The sequence below is a fragment of the Coregonus lavaretus genome (genome assembly GCF_964263955.1).
Source record: "Coregonus lavaretus genome assembly, chromosome: 6".
Lineage (NCBI taxonomy): Eukaryota > Metazoa > Chordata > Actinopteri > Salmoniformes > Salmonidae > Coregonus > Coregonus lavaretus.
The window spans coordinates 31,619,692-31,640,626 of NC_139993.1; the positions used below are offsets into that span (position 1 = coordinate 31,619,692).

Genomic DNA, 20,935 nt, shown 5'->3' on the forward strand with positions numbered 1-20,935 from the left:
CCTCCATGCAGATCTCCTCTAGAGCAGTGATGTTTTGGGGCTGTCGCTGGGACACACAGACTTTCAACTCCCTCCAAAGATTTTCTATGGGGTTGAGATCTGGAGACTGGCTAGGCCACTCCAGGACCTTGAAATGCTTCTTACGAAGCCACTCCTTCGTTGCCCGGGCGGTGTGTTTGGGATCATTGTCATGCTGAAAGACCCAGCCACGTTTCATCTTCAATGCCCTTGCTGATGGAAGGAGGGTTTCACTCAAAATCTCACGATACATGGCCCCATTCATTCTTTCCTTTACACGGATCAGTCGTCCTGGTCCCTTTGCAGAAAAACAGCCCCAAAGCATGATGTTTCCAACCCCATGCTTCACAGTAGGTATGGTGTTCTTTGGATGCAACTCAGCATTCTTTGTCCTCCAAACATGACGAGTTGAGTTTTTACCAAAAAGTTATATTTTGGTTTCATCTGACCATATGACATTCTCCCAATCCTCTTCTGGATCATCCAAATGCACTTCAGACGGGCCTGGACATGTACTGGCTTAAGCAGGGGGACACGTCTTGCACTGCAGGATTTGAGTCCCTGGTGGCGTAGTGTGTTACTGATGGTAGGCTTTGTTACTTTGGTCCCAGCTCTCTGCAGGTCATTCACTAGGTCCCCCCGTGTGGTTCTGGGATTTTTGCTCACCGTTCTTGTGATCATTTTGACCCCACGGGGTGAGATCTTGCGTGGAGCCCCAGATCGAGGGAGATTATCAGTGGTCTTGTATGTCTTCCATTTCCTAATAATTGCTCCCACAGTTGATTTCTTCAAACCAAGCTGCTTACCTATTGCAGATTCAGTCTTCCCAGCCTGGTGCAGGTCTACAATTTTGTTTTTGGTGTCCTTTGACAGCTCTTTGGTCTTGGCCATTGTGGAGTTTGGAGTGTGACTGTTTGAGGTTGTGGACAGGTGTCTTTTATACTGATAACAAGTTCAAACAGGTGCCATTAATACAGGTAACGAGTGGAGGACAGAGGAGCCTCTTAAAGAAGAAGTTACAGGTCTGTGAGAGCCAGAAATCTTGCTTGTTTGTAGGTGACCAAATACTTATTTTCCACCATAATTTGCAAATAAATTCTTTAAAAATCCTACAATGGGATTTTCTGGATTTTTTTTTCTCATTTTGTCTGTCATAGTTGACGTGTACCTATGATGAAAATTACAGGCCTCTCTCATCTTTTTAAGTGGGAGAACTTGCACAATTGGTGGCTGACTAAATACTTTTTTTCCCCACTGTATAAGCAAAAACTAAAGCAAGAAGCACCAGTGACTCGGTTAATAAAAAAGTTGTCAGATGACGCAGATGCTAAGCTACAGGACTGTTTTGCTAGCACAGACTGGAATATGTTCCGGGAATCTTCCGATAGCATTGAGGAGTACACCACATCAGTCACTGGTTTCATCAATAAGTGCATCGATGACGTCGTCCCCACAGTGACCGTACGTACATACCCCAACCATGGATTACAGGTAACATCCGCACTGAGCTAAAGGGTAGAGCTGCCACTTTCAAGGAGCGGGACTCTAACCCGGACGCTTATAAGAAATCCTGCTATGCCGTCCGACGAACCATCAAACAGGCAACGCGTCAATACAGGACTAAGATGGAATCGTACTACACCGGCTCTGATGCTCGTCGGATGTGGCAGGGCTTGAAAACTATTACAGATTACAAAGGGAAGCACAGCCGCGAGCTGCCCAGTGACACAAGCCTACCAGACGAGCTAAATCACTTCTATGCTCGCTTCGAGGCAAGCAACACTGAAGCATGCATGAGAGCATCAGCTGTTCCGGATGACTGTATGCAAAACGACGCCGGATTTGTTTAGGCTGCTGCGGTCATTCTCATTGGCAATTGACTTTGTTGTTCAAAGTGGCTAGAGAGGATGCAGTAATGACAAAAATCATATACAGTGGGGCAAAAAAGTATTTAGTCAGCCACCAATTGTGCAAGTTCTCCCACTTAAAAAGATGAGAGAGGCCTGTAATTTTCATCATAGGTACACGTCAACTATGACAGACAAATTGAGAAAAAAAAATCCAGAAAATCACATTGTAGGATTTTTAATGAATTTATTTGCAATTTATGGTGGAAAATAAGTATTTGGTCACCTACAAACAAGCAAGATTTCTGGCTCTCACAGACCTGTAACTTCTTCTTTAAGAGGCTCCTCTGTCCTCCACTCATTACCTGTATTAATGGCACCTATTTGAACTTGTTATCAGTATAAAAGACACCTGTCCACAACCTCAAACAGTCACACTCCAAACTCCACTATGGCCAAGACCAAAGAGCTGTCAAAGGACACCAGAAACAAAATTGTAGACCTGCACCAGGCTGGGAAGACTGAATCTGCAACAGGTAAGCAGCTTGGTTTGAAGAAATCAACTGTGGGAGCAATTATTAGGAAATGGAAGACATACAAGACCACTGATAATCTCCCTCGATCTGGGGCTCCATGCAAGATCTCACCCCGTGGGGTCAAAATGATCACAAGAACGGTGAGCAAAAATCCCAGAACCACACGGGGGGACCTAGTGAATGACCTGCTGAGAGCTGGGACCAAAGTAACAAAGCCAACCATCAGTAACACACTACGCCGCCAGGGACTCAAATCCTGCAGTGCGAGACGTGTCCCCCTGCTTAAGCCAGTACATGTCCAGGCCCGTCTGAAGTGCATTTGGATGATCCAGAAGAGGATTGGGAGAATGTCATATGGTCAGATGAAACCAAAATATAACTTTTTGGTAAAAACTCAACTCGTCATGTTTGGAGGACAAGGAATGCTGAGTTGCATCCAAAGAACACCATACCTACTGTGAAGCATGGGGTTGGAAACATCACGCTTTGGGGCTGTTTTTCTGAAAAGGGACCAGGACGACTGATCCGTGTAAAGGAAAGAATGAATGGGGCCATGTATCGTGAGATTTTGAGTGAAACCCTCCTTCCATCAGCAAGGGCATTGAAGATGAAACGTGGCTGGGTCTTTCAGCATAACAATGATCCCAAACACACCGCCCGGGCAACGAAGGAGTGGCTTCGTAAGACGCATTTCAAGGTCCTGGAGTGGCCTAGCCAGTCTCCAGATCTCAACCCCATAGAAAATATTTGGAGGGAGTTGAAAGTCTGTGTTGCCCAGCGACAGCCCCAAAACATCACTGCTCTAGAGGAGATCTGCATGGAGGAATGGGCCAAAATACCAGCAACAGTGTGTGAAAACCTTGTGAAGACTTACAGAAAACGTTTGACCTGTGTCAAATTGCCAACAAAGGGTATATAACAAAGTATTGAGAAACTTTTGTTATTGACCAAATACTTATTTTCCACCATCATATGCCAATAAATTCATTAAAAATCCTACAATGTGATTTTCTGGATTTTTTTTTCTATTTTTGTCTGTCATAGTTGACGTGTACCTATGATGAAAATTACAGGCCTCTCTCATCTTTTTAAGTGGGAGAACTTGCACAATTGGTGGCTGACTAAATACTTTTTTTCCCCACTGTACTAGGCCTACTGGAAAAATGATATGCCACTGAAAATATTATGATAATCATGAAAGGAGCTTGGCTCCATTCTTTGAACGCCATTTAATAAGAGAGGAGATGCAAAACTGGCACCTGTCATCAGTCCTCAATCACATGCTGACCATCATGATGCTTGCTGCTTACAGTTTTTTTTCTATCTGATTAAAGAGATGAAGGCCAGACAGTCTAGGCCTATTTTAGGAAACTTTCTGAATGGCCATAGAGAGAATTAGTAAACTCATACACTCACACCCACCCACCTAAAAGGACCCATCAATTAAAGCCGTCTGCAGCGCATCTCACTGATGCATAAGCAAATCACATTTCTCCTTTCCTCAAAAACATATTAAAAACCTTGCCTTAGCTTCAAATCCTTTCTGTAGGATATCAAAAACTAGACTACATTATAGGATAATGATAAATCAATGTAGCCTATCATATAAATTGACAAGGAAAGTTTTAGGGGGAAGATGGAGACAGCTGTGATATAGGCCTAGGCTATTTGAAGATTAAATTGACATGCACACAACCTGTCCATAGCCTATCAGCCGTTGATCCATTTTAGTGATGTAATGGGTGGTTATGTTGACATTAGGCCTACATTTTCATTTGAGTGCTTTATCTAAATATCACATTTAAACAAGTATTCAGACCCTTTACTCAGCACTTTGTTGAAGAACCTTTGGCAGCGATTACAGCCTCAAGTCTTCTTGGGTATGACGCTACAAGCTTGGCACACCTGTATTTGGGGAGTTTCTCCCATTCTGTGCAGATTCTCTCAAGCTCTGTCAGGTTGGATGGGGAGCGTCGCTGCACAGCTATTTTCAGGTCTCTCCAGAGATGTTCGATTGGGTTCAAGTCTGGGCTCTGGTGGGCCACTCAAGGACATTCAGAGACTTGTCCCGAAGCCACTCCTACATTGTCTTGGCTGTGTGCTTAGGGTCGTTGTCCTGTTTGAAGGTGAACCTTCACCCCAGTCTGAGGTCCTGAGCGCTCTGCAGCAAGTTGTCATCAAGGATCTCTCTGTACTTTGCTCCGTTCATCTTTCCCTCAATCCTGGCTAGTCTCCCAGTCCCTGCCGCTGAAAAACATCCTCACAGCATGATGCTGCCACCACCATGCTTCACAGTAGGGATGGTGCCAGGTTTCCTCCAGACGTGACGCTTGGCATTCAGGCCAAAGAGTTCAATCTTGGTTTCATCAGACCAGATAACCTTTTTTCTCATGGTCTGAGAGTCCTTTAGGTGCCTTTTAGCAAACTCCAAGTGGGCTGTCATGTGCCTTTTACTGAGGAGTGGCTTCCGTCTGGCCACACAGTGCTGCAGAGATGGGTGTCCTTCTGGAAGGTTCTCCCATCTTCACAGAGGAACTCTGGAGCTCTGTCAGAGTGACCATCTGGTTCTTGGTCACCTCCCTGACCAAGGTCCTTCTCCCCCGATTGCTCAGTTTGGATGGATGACCAGCTCTAGGAAGAGTCTTGGTGGTTCCAAACTTCATCCATTTAAGAATGATGGAGGCCACTGTGTTCTTGAGGACCTTCAATGCTGCAGACATTTTTTGGTACCCTTCCCCAGATCTGTGCCTCGACACAATCCTGTCTTGGAGCTCTACGGACAATTCCTTCCACCTCATGACTTGGTTTTTGCACTGACATGCAATGTCAACATGTCCAATTAATTGAATTTACTACAGATGGACTCCAATCAAGTTGTAAAAACATCTCAAGGATGATCAATGGAAACAGGATACACCTGAGCTCAATTTCCAGTCTCATAGCAAAGGGTCTGAATACTTATGTAAATAAGGTACACTGCTCAAAAAAATAAAGGGATCAATAAAATAACACATCCTAGATCAGAATGAATGAAATAATCTCATTAAATACTTTACATAGTTGAATGTGCTGACAACAAAATCACACAAATTATCAATGGAAATCAAATGTATCAACCCATGGAGGTCTGGATTTGGAGTCACCCTCAAAATTAAAGTGGAAAACCAGACTACAGGCTGATCCAACTTTGATGTAATGTCCTTAAAACAAGTCAAAATGAGGCTCAGTAGTGTGTGTGGCCTCCACGTGCCTGTATGACCTCCCTACAACGCCTGGGCATGCTCCTGATGAGGTGGCGGATGGTCTCCTGAGGGATCTCCTCCCAGACCTGGACTAAAGCATCCGCCAACTCCTGGACAGTCTGTGGTGCAACGTGGCGTTGGTGGATGGAGCGAGACATGATGTCCCAGATGTGCTCAATTGGATTCAGGTCTGGGGAACAGGCGGGCCAGTCCATAGCATCAATGCCTTCCTCTTGCAGGAACTGCTGACACACTCCAGCCACATGAGGTCTAGCATTGTCTTGCATTAGGAGGAACCCAGAGCCATCCGCACCAGCATATGGTCTCACGAGGGGTCTGAGGATCTCATCTCGATACCTAATGGCGGTCAGGCTACCTCTGGCGAGCACATGGAGGGCTGTGCGGCCCCCCCAAAGAAATGCCACCCCACACCATGACTGACACACTGCCAAACCGGTCATGCTGGAGGATGTTGCAGGCAGCAGAACGTTCTCCACGGCGTCTCCAGACTCTGTCACGTCTGTCACGTGCTCAGTGTGAACCAGCTTTCATCTGTGAAGAGCACAGGGCGCCAGTGGCGAATTTGCCAATCTTGGTGTTCTCTGGCAAATGCCAAACGTCCTGCACGGTGTTCGGCTGTAAGTACAACCCCCACCTGTGGACTTCGGGCCCTCATACCACCCGCATGGAGTCTGTTTCTGACCACTTGAGCAGACACATGCACATTTGTGGCATGCTGGAGGTCATTTTGCAGGGCTCTGGCAGTGCTCCTCCTGCTCCTCCTTGCACAAAGGCAGAGGTATCAGTCCTGCTGCTGGGTTGTTGCCCTCCTACGGCCTCCTCCACGTCTCCTGATGTACTGGTCTGTCTCCTGGTAGCGCCTCCATGCTCTGGACACTACGCTGACAGACACAGCAAACCTTCTTGCCACAGCTCGCATTGATGTGCCATCCTGGATGAGCTGCACTACCTGAGCCACTTGTGTGGGTTGTAGACTCTGTCTCATGCTACCACTAGAGTGAAAGCACCGCCAGCATTCAAAAGTGACCAAAACATCAGCCAGGAAGCATAGGAACTGAGAAGTGGTCTGTGGTCAACACCTGCAAAACCAGTCCTTTATTGGGGGTGTCTTGCTAATTGCCTATAATTTCCACCTGTTGTCTATTCCATTTGCACAACAGCATGTGAAATGTATTGTCAATCAGTGTTGCTTCCTAAGTGGACAGTTTGATTTCACAGAAGTGTGATTGACTTGGAGTTACATTGTGTTGTTTAAGTGTTCCCTTAATTTTTTTGAGCAGTGTATTTCTTTATTTTTTTATTTTTTCAGAAATTTCTAAAGACCTGTTTTTGCTTTGTCATTATGAGGTATTGTGTGTAGATTGAGATTATTATTTTTTAAATCTATTTTAGAATAAGGCTGTAACGTAACAAAATGTGAAAAAAGTTGAGGGCTTTGAATACTTTCCGAATGCACTGTATGCACGCAGGAGGCCAGGTATTCCTACTTCTGTCTCTCTCTCTATATGTATATACAGTACCAGTCAAAAGTTTGGACATACAGTGGGGAGAACAAGTATTTGATACACTGCCGATTTTGCAGGTTTTCCTACTTACAAAGCATGTAGAGGTCTGTAATTTTTATCATAGGTACACTTCAGCTGTAAGAAACGGAATCTAAAACAAAAATCCAGAAAATCACATTGTATGATTTTTAAGTAATTAATTTGCATTTTATTGCATGACATAAGTATTTGATCACCTACCAACCAGTAAGAATTCCGGCTCTCACAGACCTGTTAGTTTGTCTTTAAGAAGCCCTCCTGTTCTCCACTCATTACCTGTATTAACTGCACCTGTTTGAACTCGTTACCTGAATAAAAGACACCTGTCCACACACTCAATCAAACAGACTCCAACCTCTCCACAATGGCCAAGACCAGAGAGCTGTGTAAGGACATCAGGGATAAAATTGTAGACCTGCACAAGGCTGGGATGGGCTACAGGACAATAGGCAAGCAGCTTGGTGAGAAGGCAACAACTGTTGGCGCAATTATTAGAAAATTGAAGAAGTTCAAGATGACAGTCAATCACCCTCGGTCCGGGGCTCCATGAAAGATCTCACCTCGTGGGGCATCAATGATCATGAGGAAGGTGAGGGATCAGCCCAGAACTACACGGCAGGACCTGGTCAATGACCTGAAGAGAGCTGGGACCACAGTCTCAAAGAAAACCATTAGTAACACACTACGCCGTCATGGATTAAAATCCTGCAGCGCACGCAAGGTCCCCCTGCTCAAGCCAGCGCATGTCCAGGCCCGTCTGAAGTTTGTCAATGACCATCTGGATGATCCAGAGGAGGAATGGGAGAAGGTCATGTGGTCTGATGAGACAAAAATATAGTTTTTTGGTCTAAACTCCACTCGCCGTGTTTGGAGGAAGAAGAAGGATGAGTACAACCCCAAGAACACCATCCCAACCGTGAAGCATGGAGGTGGAAACATCATTCTTTGGGGATGTTTTTCTGCAAAGGGGACAGGACGACTGCAACGCATTGAGGGGAGGATGGATGGGGCCGTGTATCGCGAGATCTTGGTCAACAACCTCCTTCCCTCAGTAAGAGCATTGAAGATGGGTCGTGGCTGGGTCTTCCAGCATGACAACGACCCGAAACACACAGCCAGGGCAACTAAGGAGTGGCTCCGTAAGAAGCATCTCAAGGTCCTGGAGTTGCCTAGCCAGTCTCCAGACCTGAACCCAATAGAAAATCTTTGGAGGTAGCTGAAAGTCCGTATTGCCCAGCGACAGCCCCGAAACCTGAAGGATCTGGAGAAGGTCTGTATGGAGGAGTGGGCCAAAATCCCTGCTGCAGTGTGTGCAAACTTGGTCAAGACCTACAGGAAACGTATGAACTCTGTAATTGCAAACAAAGGTTTCTGTACCAAATATTTAGTTCTGCTTTTCTGATGTATCAAATACTTATGTCATGCAATAAAATGCAAATGAATTACTTAAAAATCATACAATGTGATTTTCTGGATTTTTGTTTTAGATTCCGTCTCTCACAGTTGAAGTGTACCTATGATAAAAAGTACAGACCTCTACATGCTTTGTAAGTAGGAAAACCTGCAAAATCGGCAGTGTATCAAATACTTGTTCTCCCCACTGTACCTATTCATTCAAGGGTTTTTCTTAATTTTTACTATTTTCCACATTGTAGAATAATGGTGAAGACATCAAAACCATGTAGTAACCAAAAAAGTGTTAAACAAAGCCAAATGTATTTTATATTTGAGATTCTTCAAAGTAGCCACCCTTTGGCTTGATGACAGCTTTGCACACTCTTGGCATTCTCTCAACCAGCTTCATGAGGCAGTCACCTGGAATGCATTTCAATTAACAGGTGTGCCTTGTTAAATGTTAATTTGTGGAATATCTTTCCTTCTTAATGCGTTTGAGCCAATCAGTTGTGTTGTGACAAGGTAGGGGTGGTATACAGAAGATGGAGAGAGAAAGAGAGAGAATCCAGCATTACACCTAGGTATTGTATTCTCTGTGTTGGCACCAAACAGCTCTTTTTCTGGTTGATCTTGAACCCTAACTCATTGAGGTGGGTTACAGGGGTGTACCTTGAAGGGGAGCAAAGCAGGTAATCATCTATGTAGGCAGAGACTCAGCTCCTTGTTTGTCAGGGGTGTAAGAGCCGCCTCCACACACTTGCTGAAAGTTCGGGGAGCTCGAGTGCCTGCCTAAAGCGGGGTAGCAGTGGCCATCATTTGTTTAACCAGGGAGTCAGGTTGGAGGCGGCCAATTCTTACCCTTCCTATGTCCCTATTTCGTGGAAAAAGTCTCCTAACCGGGTAGTGCCTGCTGCGAATTAGCCTTGACAGGCGTGAGCTAGCTTATTAGATGCCTCGTGGCTAATGGCTAGCTGGGGGTAAGCACTGTGTATAAACGCTATAGCTGTGGTGGGCTAGTGTAGGCGTTAGCCCACCTGCTGGTTGCTAGCTTTCTAAGATTGTTATAGCTAGCACAGTGCTAGCCGAGGGGAACCGTGTGGTTATTCGTCTTTGGGTAGAAAATCCCCACGACCGTAATGTCAGTTTAGTCAACACAAACGAGTGAACATAGGTTGTACTACACGAGGGAGCTGTCAATGCTACAGTCTGTGGGCAGGAGTAGCAGGCTCCATGGCTCCAATAAGTAGCTAGTACGAGAACAAAGTGAATCATAGTTAGCTTTTGCCACATGGGCTACTAGCCTAGCTAGTTAGCACAGTGCTAGCCAGAGATAGCTAATCCTCTAAGAAAGTGAAACATTTTTGCCCACAAAGCGTTTGCCTTGTGGGCAATGTTCCCTCTAAGCTGCACGCGTGCATGGGCTCACAGTTCCCCCGTGACAGCCGCGCAGAAGAAATATCAGCCCGCACAGACAAGCATGACATTTAACTTTACTCAACTTTCTAAAGTTTTCCCGCTTAGTTAACACTATCAACGTTTCCCTTTACTGTGGGAATTGTGATCTAATCAATGCAATATTAGCCACTTTCAATGCAACATACCGAAACAAAACTAACTATGCAAGAGATTTTGTTGTAGGCAGAACACATCGGCGTATGATTCTATTGTATTGACACGCACGACTCAGCCCGTACGTACACAGACCTGTGCAGCATAACCAATCAGAGCTGCAGTAGGCCTATATGCAAATAGACCATTGCCAATATGGATCTATGCCATTTACTTTGAACTGGACTGTGTTTACAGCAGGAGCGGTGCGGAGTTGATGCGGTTGTTTTGAGATCAAAGCCAGAGCTGCATGTAGCCACGTGTACACATTTGTTCATATCCTTTGCTAGTTTGTGAGTTATTAGCCCAGTTATATATAATTTGTAGTCAGCAATGGGGGAGTGATTGCTTCCTACAAGAGCTCAAAACGTGTACATTTCTAGACATCTTTGAAAAGCGAGTCAGGTAAAGAGCTTTTTTTTGTCTTAAAGGGGCAGCGTTGTATTTTGAGACAGGCTTGAATAAGCTAAGTAGCCAATAGGCAGAGGGTAGAATAATTTGTCTGATTCTCTGTAATAATGGTATGGGAATAATAATGCATTTTTATTTTGTAAAGTGGTTTCTTGCATCAAACAACACAACATTTTCAGTCACCTTGTCCGAAGGACAAGTGGATAAACAGGTTAATGTCAAGCCCTGCATGTTTAAAAAAAAAAGTATCATGGAATGTAGGCCTACATCGAACACCTGCTACTGTAGGCTGAATGATAGAAAAGGTATTTCCATGATAAAATGTTATGGGATAAATCTTCTTCATTGTTTTTTATGTTAGGCCACTCTGGTAGGCCTATATTATGATCAAATAGCCACAGTAGCCTACTTGACCCCTGTTAAAACTGTAACTTAAAGTGGGTATAGCCTCAGTGTTCACAGTAAACGCGCTCTGAAAGTTACACAGAATTTCCACAACATTCAAGTTTGCGCTCAGCAGACCTGAAATTTGATCAGTGCTGAAAAACATTAGAGGGAACATTGCTCGTGGGCTTGGAGCTTAGCTAGGTAGCGCAATGCTAGCCGGAGGAAGCTAGCGCTTTTCTAGTCTTTCAACAAATAAAAAAGTGTCTCTCGACTGATAATCTGTGAAGGATGGTCAGTCTAGTCTACAAGGAACGAAGGGATGTGGGTTGAACTAAAAACAAGAGATAAAAGCTAGCAATTCTACCTTTCCAGGTAGTAAAGCTAGTTGTGGGATAGCTAGCTTGCAGCGAGCTAGCCCGTTTAACTAAGCCTTGTGGCAGAAGCTAGCCAAGTCTCAGTAGCTAGCCGTGTGACACTAGCTATCAGAGGAGACAAAGGGTAGAAAAAGCGAAAAGGCAAATTATTATCCGACACGAAAAACGTTCATTTCGGTCTGTTACCCAACACAGAAGAGAAGAGTTCTAAATCCTGTTCTCGGCCACATAACCAAACCTGTGAACCCTTAAGCAGGAAACGGGAATCACTTCTAGCTAAGGAGACCTTGTGTCCTTATAATGAGGGTAGAGGCTCACCTCATTCGCCACTCGACCTTCCTGTCTCCGACAGACGTGTGATTTGTTCTTTGAGCTTCTAGAGATTCTGGTGAATCCCACTGTGAGATATCGAAACGAGTAATTGCTAAGATAGTACCACTAAAAAGTCAGAGTTGAATAGCGTGTGTTTTTCCTACAGACATGCCTCGACGACTCCTGTACTGGGTTGACTCAAGGATGCGCACCATCTCGAGGGTTGGGTTCGACGGGGAGCATCGCAAGACCGTGGTGGAGTCCAATGGATACCTGGACAGGCCCTTCGGATTGGCAGTGTTTGAGGTATAGACATTCAAATGACACTAAGGCCTTATTCCAATCTGTAGACCATCCCCTGTTCCCTTTCCTTTAGTCTTTGAAGACTCATGATCACAGATCTGGAAAGACTGAAGTGGGGGGAAATAGTACAAATGACTGACTCGCCATTACTATAATGGGGCTTACACCTCAAGGGCATACTGAAATGAGCAATGTTTCTGGTTTAGAATCCAGCCCTGTAAAGTCACAAACACTAAAGTTTGATAGAAGCTACTGTTCCATACACTCTGCTGCGCCCTGCTCCCTCACTTCCCTCTTCTCTCTCTGTGTTTACTAGAGCGAACAGGACACCTGTATATTGCTGAGAAGCACAATGGCAGCCTTTTTAGTCATTTTGCCCAATATTGGCTTGGTTTTCGCTCACACAGTTCTTCAACCTAAAGGTTATGTGTCAGCCCATGGAGTGAACTTAATGTATTGTACTCAATATACTCAACATGCTATATTCAAAACGCAGAAAATGTGTCCAAAGTACAATGTTTGGGATGCAAATCCTAGTTTGTGTCATTCAAATAATATTGCATTGTTGATTTTATGCATGTTGATTCTATTCTCTGGAACAAGTTCACCAAGTCTTCACAGAAGACTGAAGTGTGGGGAAATGATACACCTTGCATACATACAATTACTATAAAATGGCATCAAGGGCAGATGGAACGGGAGCAAGTTTCTGGTTTGGAATCCAGCCCCCATTTAATGATTCCATTGTTTCATACACTCTAAAGTATGGTATTCTGGATGTCGCCATATGTTCACTACTCTCTCACGTCTCTCTCAGGGACATGTATACTGGAGTGAACAGGTCACCCACTCTATCTGTAGTGCTGACAAGCACAATGGCAGCCTCTTTAGAGTCATCCTGCCCAATATCGCAGACCCAGGCGGCTTGGTTCTCGTTCACCCAGTTCTTCAACCAAAAGGTCTGTCAGCCCATCGAGTAAACTTTGATAATGTGCCCAAGGCACAAAGGTTTGGATTTAACCTTAGTTTGTGTCAATTAGTCTATGTTATCTGACTGATGTTATCTTACTGATGTTCCCAGGCCCTGCTATGTGTGGAAATAGTGGCAGAGTTTGTCTATATGAGTGTGTGCCAGACCTTTTCTCTGGAACGAGCTCTCCCAGCTTCACCTGCATTCCTCCAAAAGGGGGTAGTGATGTTGATGATGATGATGATGATGATGGTGAGTATGTGAAAGTGGAAAGAAGTGTGGTTATTATGCAGTAGGGATTCATATTTTCTGGAAAATCTAAACATATTTATTCCAGAAAAAATTGCAAGCCCTTCCCAGGCATCCCGAGATTCCTGTTCAAACCGGAAATGCTATTTTAAAAGCATATAATACCAGTGAAAAAAATCGGACATAATTATACCACTGTAAATTGAGAAATATACACAAGAATCTAACTGTTTCTTGTTGCATTTGTTGCAAAGTCAACACGCTATTTTGTTGATGTAGCCTAGTTTTAAAGAAGGCCTATGAAGTGCTGTTTGGCCGACTGGTAAAATATTATCTGTTTATTACAGCCTGAAAATGAAATTGAATTTAGCCTTCCATTGACTGAGATGTCAGCCAGCGTGGTGGTCCTTTCCTCTTCCATTGCACCTGGCTATCAGGGGAATTTCGGAAGGTTGGCTGGTTTTACTTTATGATAACCCACTTATTGTGGTGATTTTGCCAGAGGGTACATACTGTATCCGATGCTGCGCTAAACAAACCGATAAGCAAATAGGGGCAATAGCGGAGATCAGCGCCATGAGATTCAAAACCATGATTAGCGCCATTGTTGATCAATTCCCTGTGAGTCAAACCCGCTTTTGTTAGTGTAACATGGAAACATTTAGCAAATGTCTATCTCCTTGAGGGCATTTGCGGACACAATGTATCAGACTTTTGTTAATAGTGAGTAGCCACAGTTTATATTTTGGAGCCACTGTTGACATTTGTGAATGTGAGATGGAGATTGCCTATCATAACTGCGTCGAGAGGTCACGTGTAGCCTGCTACAGTTTCATGATAGTTAATCTTGTTCCCAGACACTTCCACCAAAATGCGCGAAGAATATGATGGAACAACGCGTCAAACGTGGCCTTCATTAGCCAGTACAGAGAACCGGGAGAAACTCCCGGTGCAAAGGCATTACTTAGTCAGCTTAATCTACCAACCAATCATCTCCCACAACACCTTCCCTCCATACGCTAGCGCAGGGGCTCTCAAAGTGGGGTACTGCAGGGGTCCGCAGCCAGATCTAAAAATATATCAAACAAAAAAAACTAAACATTTAAACAGATTAAATTACTTTTGGCCAAGGGATCTGTGGAATAACATTTAAAGTGTGTAATACAACACAATGTCATGTTATCCATCTACAATTTATGTTGTTAACCCTGGGAGGCTCACAGGGATATTGGTATCCACAGTACTTCACTAATTATACATTTTCCGACTCAATACTTCCTGTATTCCGCAAAAATATATTTATCACAGGAGGTTGGTGGCACCTCGTGGTAATGGCTGGAGCGGAATAAGTGGAATGGTATCAAATACATCAAACACATGGTTTCCATATGTTTGTTGCCATTCCATTTGCTCCGTTCCATCCATTATTATGAGCCGTCCTCCCCTCAGTAGCCTCCACTGATATATACAGTGCTTTCAGAAAGTATTTAGACCCCTTGACTTTTTCCACATTTTCTTACGTTACAGCCTTATTCTAAAATTGATTAAATAGTTTTTTTCCCCTCATCAATCTACACACAAAACCCCATAATGACAAAGCAAAAACTGGTTTTTAGAAATGTTTGCAAATGTATTAAAAATCAAAAACGGAAATATGACATTTACATAAGTATCCAGACCCTTTACTCAGTACTTTGTTGAAGCACCTTTGGCAGCGATTATAGCCTCGAATCTTCTTGGGTATGACGCTACAAGCTTGGCACACCTGTATTTGAGGAGTTTCTCCCATTCTTCTCTGCAGATCCTCTCAAGCTCTGTCAGGTTGGATGGAGAGGTTCGCTGCACAGCTATTTTCAGGTCTCTCCAGAGATGTTCGATCGGGTTCAAGTTCGGCTCTAGCTGGGCCACTCAAGGACATTCAGAGAATTGTCCCGAAGCCACTCCTGCGTTGTCTTGGCAGTGTGCTTAGTGTTGTTGTCCTGTTTGAAGGTGAACCTTCGCCCCAGTCTGAGGTCCTGAGCGCTCTGGAGCAGGTTTTCTTCAAGGATCTTTCTGTACTTTGCTCCGTTCATCTTTCCCTCGATGCTGACTAGTCTCCCAGTCCCTGCCGCTGAAAAACATCCCCACATCATGATGCTGCCATGCTTCACCGTAGGGATGGTGCCATATTTCCTCCAGACGTGACGCTTGGCATTCAGGCCAAAGAGTTCAATCTTGGTTTCATCAGACCAGAGAATCTTGTTTCTCATGGTCTGAGAGTCTTAAGGTGCCTTTTGGCAAACTCCAAGCAGGGCTTCTGTCTGGCCACTAACATAAAGGCCTGATTGGTGGACTGCTGCAGAGATGGTTGTCCTTCTGGAAGGTTCTCTCATCTCCACAGAGGAACTCTGGAGCTCTTTCAGAGTGACCATCGGGTTCTTGGTCACCTCCCTGACCAAGTCCCTTCTCCCCTGATTGCTCAGTTTTGCCGGGCGGCCAGCTCTAGGAAAAGTCTTGGTGGTTCCAAACTTCTTCCATTTCAGAATGATGGAGGCCACTGTGTTCTTGGGGACCTTCAATGCTGCAGTCAATTTTTGGTACCCTTCCCCAGATCCTTCGACCTCATGGCTAGGTTTTTGCTCTGATATGCACTTTCAACTGTGGGACCTTATATAGTCAGGTGTGTGCCTTTCCAAATCATGTCCAATCAATTGAATTTACCACAGGTAGACTCCAATCAAGTTGTATATACATCTCAAGGATGATCAATGGAAACAGAATGCACCTGAACTCAATTCCGAGTCTCATAGCAAAGGGTCTGAATACTTATGTAAATAAGGTATTTCTGTTTTTCTAAAAACCTGTTTTCGCTTTGTCATTTTGGGGTATTGTTCGTAGATTGATGTGGACATTTTTTTATTTAATCAATTTTAGAATGAGGCTGTAACGTAACAAAATGTGGAAAAAGTCAAGGGGTCTGAATACTTTCCGAATGCACGGTATATTTTTGGCTCCCGGTTTACTGTTGTTAATCCCTATTGAAAAAAGGGGTAGGGTTGTAGAGAATCGAAGGACCATGAATATAATAAGAAACCTTAGGTGCTGGCTTAAGGCCGGTAGCAACCACTACAGAATGTCCGGTCAGAACAAGGATAAGGCGGTTGTCCAGGTTAAGGGGAGTTTAATGAATGTCCACATTCACACACACATCACACACACATCTGACCACTGATGGCTCAGATAACTGAGAATCATGTTCAGTGAGAACTGACATTAACTATGTGGTCGTTTAGATGCACACACAATTAAACATCAGACATACAGGGATTCAGTCCACAGGACGGAAAGTTCAGCAGGATGGAAAACTGTGGACGTGCTCATCAGGATGGGAAAGCACATTTCTGACCACACGGCGTGCTGGGGTCATAGACTAACTGAAACTGAAGTTCCGGGAATCAAGGCCACTCATAGGCTGAACGAGATGTGCTGATAAATATTTGGTGTGACCTTGATCAATAAGACACGAACAAAAGTGGGGGTCCTCTGAATGGGAGACTAAGCTGCCCGACTAGAACTAACCAGAAGGGATGGCTAGAATCAGCTGACTGAAGCTGGCCGTTTTAACACCTATTACGTAGTATAACATTTAAGATAATAACATGTCACATTTCCACCTGCAAATAGCACCAAATGTCAGTTACGAAATAGTAGAAATGCAAAGTAGCTTTTTAGCGCGGCCAGTTGTTGTGTGTACAACTTCCTGTATTACCATTGGCTCTTGTTCGCAAGGTTAGCAACAATAGCAATAACATTAACAATACAAAAGTTATTCTCATCCAGGAAAACTGATGTCGCATAACCTTTGAAAATTGCATTTGGTGAAACATTTTCCATTTGGTATTCTTTGTGATTACTTGATTGCAGAATTGTTCTTTTCCTTTTTTAGATACAGTTGTTTCTCACACTCTTCCAGCCCCAGCGCTGTCTGATGCAACCTATGCCGGAATCCTTTCGCTCATAGGTAGGTTTTGTAGTATATTTAGCGTTATACAACGGGTGGGACTAATCCTGAATGCTGATTGGTTAAAATTGCATTCCAGCCAGTGTCTATTCCACAAATTGCCACCGGCTAAATCTATGACATTTAAATGCCTATTTACTCTGTTCCATCTGACTGCGCAATCCACTGTCTCATCAGCCAGGCAACTTAAACTTGATCTCCACTACAAAAAGCATCTAGACATTATTTCACAATTCTTTAAACCTTGCTGTCTGTCTCTCCGACATTTGCAACATTGTTTCAATATTGAAATTTGATCTCCTACTGTCCCATATTAATGAACGAGTCGGGACGAGGAAGACAGCATTTCTCAGCCAGGCGAAATCATGAATCAGCTGGCATCATTTTTATGGAGATCTACAAACGCAGCTAATTTGCAGTCTTTCCAGCTTCAGTTTGAAGTGATTGTGTTACAGTAGCTGTGTTGTTGGCTAGCTCCTCTGAACAACAGTGTCCTGACAAATGAGCACATTTTCTATGCCAGGCGAAATCGCATCTCATTAGCTCATTATGGATGTATCCAAATAAATGTCACTAGAAAACAGCTTAAACAAATGCAAATGCAGTTACTTTGCTGTTATTCTGGCTGCACTTTTTGACTTGACTGTTAAGTTAGCCGTAGTTGGCTAGCTAGCAAGCAAGGGATAAGAACGTTGCCAGCCAGTATGGCAATGGAACGAACGACTGGGTCGCAAACATAGATACAGAACAAAAAGACTGAACGACTGGGTCGCGTCTAGCAACCCTAGATTTGTGTCGGGACTATATCTTGTGGAAGGATGAAATAGTATGAATAAATTAATCAAAATAACGTTTTTAATGAACATATGTCAAACATTATTTGAATATGTTGGTAACCCGTTGTATAAAAGTGATAATGCCCGAGAAGCCGGTGTTTGGAGGATATATTGGCACAGTTTGCCAATATGTCACGCCCTGGCTCTGGGGACGCTTGTATGTTGAGCCAGGGTGTGAGTTTTCTTTGTTTATTCTAGGTTTTATCTAGCTCTTTCGTTTCTATGTTGGCCAGTGTGGTTCTCAATCAGAGGCAACGTGTATCAGCTGTTGCTTGTTGTCTCTGATTGGGCACCATACTTAAGCAGCCAGTTTTCCCACAGTGTTTGTGGGATCTTGTTCCTGTGTAGGTTTGTGTTTTGCACCTTAAGACGTCACGTATCGTTTGTTGTTTTGTTCGTGTTATCATTATTTAATAAATATGTTCACCTTCCACGCTGCGCCTTGGTCCTCTGTACCCGACGATCGTGACACAATATATCCTCCAAACACCGGCTTCTCGGGCATTATCACTTAAATGAATCCATTATATTTAATATCTTATGGAACTGTACTGGAGAGATGATATGTAAAGAAAGACTCAAATGATGACCATTTTATGTAAATATGGGTATAAGTGTCAGTGCTTATGGTTTATATGCAAAAAACGGTAACACTTTATTTTAAGGTACACATAATAGCCACTAATTTGTAGTTTATACGTGTCTATATAAGTAGCCAGTAAGGCCTTTATTATGTATTATTAGTCCTATAAGGTGTGCCCCTTTCTGTCCAATGTGGTCCTTTCTGGACAATATTTCTTTAAGTAAGAATAAGGTAACACTTTAGTATAAGGAACACATCTTAAAGCACAATGCCTCAGTTAGTTCCACATTGAGACAGAATACTAAGAGTCTGATTTCTGTGTAAATTGCTCTTTATTAAAGGTCCAGTGCAGCCATTTTTATCTCAATATCAAATCATTTCTGGGTAACAATTGAGTATCTTACTGTGACTGTTTTCAATTAAAATGGTCAAAAAGAAACAAAAATAGTTTCTTAGCAAAGATCAATTTCTCAAGCAAGAATTTTGCTAGCACTGTCTAGGAGTCATCTGAGTGGGGAGGGGGAAACTGAAAACTAGCTGATATTGGAAGAGGTTTGGAACTATTTCTTATTGGTCCTATTAACTAATTTACCACCTGGTGATGCCACCAAGCAGGCCAAACCTCCATCCCACCAAAACAGGCTAAAATGTCAGGCCATAATTTCAAACAGCTCTTACACTAAAAGGGCATTATCATAATTTTCACAATTTCACAGTATTATTTCAAACCTCCATGTGGAAATGTACATAAACCACAGGAAAATCATGTTTTTGACTGCACTGGGGCTTTAAATACTAATACCTTTATTATGAGTAACAATTAGGTTATTAAGGATTGGCTTTTTAACATATGACTTTGAATAAGAATACACTTAATTAAGGCCTAATATATGGCTAACAAGACATACATATTACTTATTACCTTACTTATATACATGCTTATAAACTATACATTAGTGGGTAGTATGTGTACCTTTTAAAATAAAGTGCAAAACTAACCACTCTACAGTACCAGTCAAAAGTTTGAACACACCTACTCATTCCAGGGTTTTTCTTTTCTTTTTTACTATTTTCTACATTGTAGAATAATAGTGAAGACATCAAAACTATGAAATAACACATATGGAATCATGTAGTAACCAAAAAGTGTTAAACAAATCAAAATATATTTTATATTTGAGATTCTTCAAATAGCCACCCTTTGCCTTGATGACAGCTTTGCAAACTCTTGGCATTCTCTCAACCAGCTTCATGAGGTAGTCACCTGGAATGCATTTCAATTAACAGGTGTGCCTTGTTAAAAGTTAATTTGTGAAAATTATTTCCTCCTTAATGCATTTGAGCCAATCAGTTGTGTTGTGACAAGGTAGGGGTGGTATACAGAAGATAGCCCTATTTGGTAAAAGACCAAGTCCATATTATGGCAAGAACAGCTCAAATAAGCAAAGAGAAACGACAGTCCATCATTACTTTAAGACATGAAGGTCAGTCAATCCGGAAAATTTAAAGAATTTTGAAAGTTTCTTCAAGTGCAGTCGCAAAAAACATCAAGCACTATGATGAAACTGGCTCTCATGAGGACCGCCACAGGAAAGGAAGACCCAGAGTTACCTCTGCTGCAGAGGATAAATTCATTAGAGTTACCAGCCTCAGAAATTGCAGCCCAAATAAATGCTTCACAGAGTTCAAGTAACAGACACATCTCAACATCAACTGTTCAGAGGAGACTGTGTGAATCAGGCCTTCATGGTCGAATTGCTGCAAAGAAACCACTACTAAAGGACACCAATAAGAAGAAGAGACTTGCTTAGGCCAAGAAACACGAGCAATGGACATTAGACCGGTGGAAATCTGTCCTTTGGTCTGGAGTCCAAATTTGAGATTTTTGGTTCCAACCGCTGTGTCTTTGTGAGATGCAGAGTAGGTGAACGGATGATCTCCATATGTGTGGTTCCCACTGTGAAGCATGGAGTAGGAGGTGTGATTGTGTGGTGGTGCTTTTGCTGGTGACACAGTCATTGATTTATTTAGAATTCAAGGCACACTAAGGCTGCCACAGCATTCTGCAGCGATACACCATCCCATCTGGCTTGGGCTTAGTGGGAATATCATTTGTTTTTGAACAGGACAATGACCCAACACACCTCCAGGCTGTATAAGGGCTATTTGACCAAGAAGGAGAGTGATGGAGTGCTGCATCAGATGACCTGGCCTCCACAATCACCTGGCCTCAACCCAATTGAGATGGTTTGGGATGAGTTGGACCGCAGAGTGAAGGAAAAGCAGCCAACAAGTGCTC

At 43.3% G+C, this 20,935-nt stretch overlaps 1 protein-coding gene across 1 annotated transcript in view; it reads left to right on the forward strand.

The window, feature by feature from the left end:
* The window catches only part of LOC311131018 (low-density lipoprotein receptor-like), a gene marked incomplete at its 5' end in the record, with an annotated part of 46,932 nt that overhangs the window by 16,899 nt on the left and 9,098 nt on the right, over positions 1-20,935 (forward strand). The window contains 4 exons of the mRNA XM_084163847.1: positions 11,862-12,001; positions 12,816-12,957; positions 13,080-13,220; positions 17,143-17,217. Coding sequence (XP_084019973.1) covers positions 11,862-12,001; positions 12,816-12,957; positions 13,080-13,220; positions 17,143-17,217 — 498 coding nt within the window. The remainder of the gene's footprint in view (positions 1-11,861; positions 12,002-12,815; positions 12,958-13,079; positions 13,221-17,142; positions 17,218-20,935) is intronic.